The following is a 7,164-nucleotide window of genomic DNA, read 5'->3' on the forward strand; positions in this document are numbered from 1 at the left end:
ACAAGATTTTAGCTTCTTCTTTTTTTTCAGATATAGTTTGAGTGGGTTCTACCATATAAGCACTTCAAAAATTCAGTATAGATTGAACAGGTGAAATTCTTATGCAAAACAAGAACAAATGAATTCGAGCAGACCTTCAGTGTAGAGAAAAAGGATCTTTACCTTAACTATATGATCACCTAGGAATTCTTGTTTTATGTAATACTTCAAATTTGTGAGAATATTTTTCATGAACTGAAGACCAACCTGTGACAACCTGTAGTTGGTAAACGTTATTGATCTGGGGACCATGTCGGAAAGCTTGCCCGCTGATTCCCGCATTTGATAAAGTCCCTCCAACAGTGAGATGAAGATAATCTGTCCATGACTTTGGCGCTAGCCCACGTTTAAGGCTCTCATGCAAAATATTTACCCAAAGTTCACCAGCAGAAACATCAACATAGGGCGGTTCCTCGGCGTGAAAACTCATTTCTGGTTCCCGAAGAGATCCCATATTGATAACCACTCCTTGGTAGGCCTGTGCCTGGCCTGCCAGGGAGTGACCATGGCCTCCGGCAGCTACCGTTAGCTCTGAAGAGGCACCCATCTCGAAAATATATTTTATGGTTGAGGAAACATCAGAAACCGATTTTGGGTATAAAACTGCTGATGGCATGAAATGGTATATATCCCCAAAATCTTTTGCTGCATGTTCATTCTTTTCAAAGGTTAAGTGCCCGTTAAAGGCCATATCTGCTAATGATGAACGTAATATTGGGATAGGAAGGTTCTTTTTGCTGATTGTAAAACTAAATAAGAAGACCATTAGAAATCTCTGAATCATAGTATATTGTTTGTGTAAACGATGAAATCGTGAGTTCTTCATGCAGTCGAGGCTTAAGTTTTCTATAAACTTCTAAAGGGCTGAAGAATCTAGCCTCAGGAAAATGAGTAACGGGGAAGAGAATTTAAAGGGAAGGATAAATTCATTTGCAATGTCAACAGGAGTTCATAATGAAAGTGCATTTATACAGGATTTTCTTAGCTAGTCCTTTTTGTTTGTTAGAATAGGTACAAGAAAGGGTTGATTTCACAGCACTCAGAAGAACCACCAGTTTGTCCACATTTGTTTAGCTTTATGACCTCATTTCTGGCTGAAGTTGATTCTATATGTTGTGTGAATACACTATTTCCTGATACTATAAATTGAATTCTAATTTTCTTGTAATAGGGTCCCACCAAGTTGCTAATTCTATGTGCGGATGTTAAACAACTTCATCAAAAAATCTTAAGTCGTTATAAAGAAGAGCAAATAGTATTTATTCATTCTTATCTTCAAGACGAACCTTCATGTATGATTTGAATTCACGGTTTATAAAAGAGTGATAGTGTAACTTTGGCTGGTATAATGACATTGAGATAAAACTATTTAAAATGCAATAAACTTTCTCTTATTAACTTAGTTTAGATCTTTTTCGTCAAATGTCTAGATAGCATTGATTTGGATCATACAACATCGATATTTTACGGTGTTTGCGTCGAGACAAAATGGATTGAATCTCCTTTTCATGTGGGATTCCTAAAATGTCTAATTTCCATTGGTTGCACAAGCTAGTGTCAGATTCCATATTAGGTAGGCTCCCTCTTTTATTTTTGCTCTTCCACCAAATGTAAGTTCAAAAGTAACCTAATCTGCCTAATTTTTGTTCTTTTCTTGCTTTGTTACTTTCCAAGGAATTATTAAAAAAACCAAATCAAATTCATCTCCAATAATTTAGAGTTCAACAAAAACCATCTTTGATCATCATCTTACATTATATTTGAACATAGTACCTTTAAATTGGTCTGGTGATATCGAGATAAAACTGTTAGAAATGCGTGATTGAGTAATTGATTTTGACGATGCGGAATGAGATGCTCTTTGTTTGCTACGTATTTGTTTTGGTCCACTGTTTGAGTCTTAATAATCATCATTTCTCTTGTTCGATTCTTTGCTAAATGTCTAAATAGCAAAAAATAATGCATCGACGGACTTCTTCATGAGATTCAATCTTGCATGTACATTGCACGTGCACAATGCGCTTTCAATTTTAGCAATTACCAATAAAACATATAACCACAATAGGTTGTTTTACCAAATTTTATCTCGAGGTTAAAGACCAAATGTGAGTTTTGTAAAGCTAGTGCCCTAGTTAGAGCATGTCTTGCAGTGCTTTTAAAAGCTTGTAAGCTATTAAATTTTTGAGATGTGTAGATAATAAGAGAACATTAAGTTCTAAATCTAATGAAATGTGTAAATAATAAATATGTTCGTCCAACTTAAAAAATTCGAACTTTGCCAAACATGCACTTATTTACTTTGTATGCAACTTAGCGAGTGTAGGATAAAATTATATGTTACTAAATTTATAATGTAATAGAAATGAGCGATGGACAATTGAATAGTAATTGTGGAGCTTACGAAATGTGTAGTTAAAATTAATATATTTTAAAAAGTATTATTAATGGACCTTGCAAAAGATGGTGTTGGGATTCTAGTACTTTCAAAAGATATGATTTCATATCTTATGTTAAGAATGCATTATAATTGGGCATCGTTTTGCAAATTTAGCTAATGATCACTATCTAATTTTGTCTAATATCATAATTAGCTACTTCTACTTTCTCTTCTAGCAACACAGTTCATTGGATATCCATGTGGGGAAGAACTAGCAACATTTTTATTTTTGACTTCATTGGTACATACACGAATATAGATCAAGATGGCTTTATGATATAACTCAAACAATTCAACATTTTCATTTTGAATAAAGAGCCGTTTATTTAGAAACTATGTACACAAACGAAGAATTAAATTTTTTTTAACAATATCGTAGTCATCAAGTTATACTTTAAAAACTCAAAATGAAAATGTAACTATTGACTTTGTGCATATACTTACATAGTAAANCTTCAAAATGGGTGGTCAATTTCAAGTATCCTTGTTCACCAATTTGCATTTCGTTGGTGCATCGACCAATTGATACGAGCAAAATCGACTATATGTGATTAAAGAAGTGCGAACTATAACAAAACTCACGCATTTTTTGTCGTGTTTAGCCTACTGCAAGCAAATCATATCGGTTTTTTTTTGATAGGTACAATTTATAAACTAGACAATACAACAAAAATTAGTTTAATTTCTATGTGATTCTTAATCAGACTGTCTAGTCTAACTTACAAAACAGATAATTTGTGTTTTTGGTTATTTCACAAGATTCTATTCATATGCTACTCGAATGCAGGAAACTAGGAAAAAAGAAAAAAGCTTGGTACACAATAATTGCACTGGGGCAATTTTTAAAATGGCTGGATAATTGATCCAATTTTCCACAATGACCTTTTCTATTAGAAATACTATTTTACCCTTACTATAATTATTAGCAAGATATATTTTATATTTTTAAGAATTTATTAATCAGGACCTATATTTATATTCTTCAATCTTTCAAACACTTTTAAATATTCTTTGTATTTTAGTAGTTCTTCAAAGATCCTAGGCTGACATTTCTTAGTTATATATCCTCGAACTAATCCTTCTGAAATTTCTTCTTGTATATCTCTATGTTTAGTTATAATATCCTCTATCTTTCTTATCTCTTTACTAATTCCTACAGAATCAAGTCTTATATTATTTTTACAATTATAATCTATATCTCTATATATTTCTTCAAATTTTTCTTTGCTAATAGGAAATATATTTTCAGACTTTTCAGCTAATTTAAATAAAAATGAAACATCTTTTTCATCTAAAAATAATATGAGATTATTATCATTATTAGAAATAGATGTGGATGCTTGTGAATTGTTCATCAGAATAATTAAAGTATAAGTATGTAAGAATAAGTAAATAACTTACAGTAATCAAATGAAAGTAAACAGGCTTTCCCTCCAGTATGTTTTTATAGATACTTTGCATGTATTTAATCAATCTTCTGAATCAAGTAAAGATTAAAATATTTTTTGAAATCATTTGAGTCCACAACTGCTTTCGCAAAAAGGCTTTTTAATTAAGGTTGCATTTCTCACTCCAGAGAACTAGTCGTGTTTCCACAGAAGCTATCTCACAGTATCCAGCGTCTTTGTTTTCACCTCTATCCAAACTCTTTTCAGAATCAAGTTCTTACTTGAAACGAAATTTTAAAAGATATCTCACGCACAAGGTGCTACAATTTTGTTAGAAAACTGCCTTTTTTCCCTAAACCATTTCTTTAGAAACGGGAACTTTAGCATGGCTAACATCCATTCAAAATCAATATTTTGAAAATCTTTTAAAATCCCTATTTGTACTGCTGAGGAATCATGAGAAACTTAACGAAATCATTTTATGAAAGCTTTGTTGAACATAACAAACTTTACTTTAATATTCATAAACTGAAATAGTACATGCTTACAATCTATATTTACATACCTTTGGTCCTTACCTTATGAAGTTTAGAACTCCATAAGTAATTACCTTATTACAAGCTTTGCTATCTTCAAGCTATCTAATGTTTTTTCTGAATATAAGTAGTGTATACAGATTACAAAAGATATATCTCTAAGATGTGCTTCTTCAGAGTGTTTTAGAGATAAGTTGTTTCAAGATATCTTCCTTCTTCCTCCTTGCCTCCTTTTATAGAAGCCTTTGAGAATCTTATCTTGACAGGTGTTTTCTACCTTTCTTTGTTGGGTAGCTAGGTCATCTTATCTCCATCGAATTCTTCATTGTCTTCTTGTTAGGTGGACCTCTCCATTTGAAATTATATGCCTTATCTTTTGAGTTTGTCTACCACTTGTGACAATTGGTGGGGAGTAGTCACAATTATGGAGACTTTTCTTGTACTATCTTCTGTCTTTTAGTAGCCACAGTTTTTTTTTAATAAATTTCTTTATTAAAGTAGTGATAAAGGGCTACTTTTGTCACCATCACTTTTTCATTTTTGAATCAAAGAATTCTGCAGGGAATTCTTCACTGTTAAGAGATGCTTGACTCATATCTTCAACTACGCGGTATTCACAATGGTGATCACTGTAATTCCAAAGTAATTTGCATAGTTCTTTAGCCATATCTTCTGATCCATGCACTTGGTTGGAAATAATTGCAGATAATAAATTGTCGAAATAACAAATATCTTCTTCCTTAGTGGCCATTCTTGCATTGGAATAGATAATATGATCTTCAGATGGATAAACCCATATTTTTTCTTTCTCAATAATTATCTGAGTTACATGTTCAAATATCTCTTTGTACCCTTTTGCTCTTCTGTAGGACATCATATTTAGAATATCTTGATATCCATTTTTAACAACCTTTTGATTGGTTGGTAAAAAATGTTGATTGGTAAGTCCCATTTTGATAACATGGAACGATGGATGAATATATTCAAGAACGGGATCCCATTCCATGGTTGCTGAATGGAATCTCATATATATATTTGTTGTCTTAATGACTTCAGTATATCTTTTAACAGCTTTCTTGATATTGGCTGGAAGTTGAGCTATTTCTTTGAGATTTTTGCTAGGATATATACAAAGTATATTTTCTATCTCAAAATAATTTCGAACCCAGTTGGCTGGTACTCCTGGATAAAAAATTATCTTATTGTATTTTGAATAGTGGAGAGTCTTCATCCACTTTCCAATCTCCAGATACCAATCTGATAAAATATTGAAAATAACAATAAAAAGTGTTACTTCTTCTTGGTTATCTTTTCTAAGAATTTTTGCTTAATGGCATATCTTGACAATATCTTTTGGATCTATCCTTTCAATAGAAAGTTTAGATTGAATTTGGCTCTGTGAAGAGCTACCTTCTCTTTTGAATCTTGAATATCTTTATTACTAGTAATAGGTTCTAATTTTCCCTGTGAAGGGGTTCCTATTACCTTCTTTTCTTTCCTTTTATCCTCGGGGAGAGCGCTAGTATTCACAAGTCCTTGCGAAGGGATACTAGACTTGGTACAAGTAACTTCTGCCTCAAGGGCTATATTTTTGCCTCGAAAACTATCTTGGATATTTTGATTTGTGTTTCCAAATAGGAAACTTTTTTCTCAAGTATCTGAATTTTTGTCCTTAGTTGTTCTAGCTCCATCCCTACTAAGATAATCAGGAAGAAAGTTAGTCTTACCTTTTTATGTATTCAATATTAAATTTGAAATATGAGAACCAAATTTGTATCCTAATAATATTTCTATTGGCAATAGATGGATTAATATTATTTTTCAAAAATGCTTTAACTTGAGTATTATTAGTTCTAATCAAGAACTTCTTTGGTAATAAATAATCTTCATATTTTTGAACTCCTCTTTTTACAGCAATGGGTTCTTTCCTGTTCGTCTCATCTTGTTTCAACTTCTTTGAATGTTCCTAATATATAACCTGCAAGTATCTCAGGACAAGAACAATTCTTTTCACATTTATATTCCTTATGATTCTTTTTAACATTTAATACTGCTCCCCAGTAATAATTTGAAGCATCAGTTTCAAGGATAAATAAATCATCTTCTACTGGTATTACAAGTTTGGGCAATACCTTTATTTTTTCTTATACTTTCCTTATATTTTCACAATCTTGTTCTTCCCAAAATCACATTATATTTTTTCTTAATTTTGGAAGAAAATAATTTTTCAATTTGGCACAATTTTCAATGAATCATTCAACATAATTTAATATACCAAGGAAGCTTTGTAATTATTTTTTATCTTTGATTTTTTCAGAAAATTCTTGAAATTTTTCTCCAATATGAGATTGCAATTGCAATTCTCTTTCTTTTATAAATAATCATAAAAATTCTATCTCTGTTCTAGCTATCTTGGCTTTCTTTTGAGAAAGTGTAATACCATGTTTTTTCATAATATAACAAAATTTCTCAAGATACTCAATATGTTCATCAATATTATTTGAATGAATAAGTAAATTATCTACATATACAATACAGAAATGAGTAATTGATTTGATTACCTCATCCATTCTTCTTTGGAATATTTGTGGTGCATTTTTCAATTCAAATGGCATTACATTCCATTCGTATTGTCCTAAAGGATTGGAGGTACTAAATATAGTTAGTGGTTTACTTTCTTCTGTAAGCATGATTTGCCAAAATCTTGACTTCCAATCAAATTTTGAAAATATTTTTTTGTTCTGTACTTGTTTAATAAGGGTGT

At 31.3% G+C, this 7,164-nt stretch overlaps 1 protein-coding gene across 1 annotated transcript; it reads right to left on the bottom strand.

Annotated features, from left to right (window-relative positions):
- Positions 1–166: 166 nt before the first annotated feature.
- LOC111365759 (cytokinin dehydrogenase 6-like) lies at positions 167–1,007 on the bottom strand. The gene has a single exon (XM_022986293.1). It carries the CDS (start codon positions 863–865, stop codon positions 176–178), a length of 690 nt encoding a protein of 229 aa, XP_022842061.1. The 5' UTR covers positions 866–1,007; the 3' UTR covers positions 167–175.
- Between the last annotated feature and the right edge of the window lie 6,157 nt (positions 1,008–7,164).

This window comes from Olea europaea, chromosome 17 (assembly GCF_002742605.1).
Source record: "Olea europaea var. sylvestris chromosome 17, O_europaea_v1, whole genome shotgun sequence".
NCBI lineage: Eukaryota > Viridiplantae > Streptophyta > Magnoliopsida > Lamiales > Oleaceae > Olea > Olea europaea.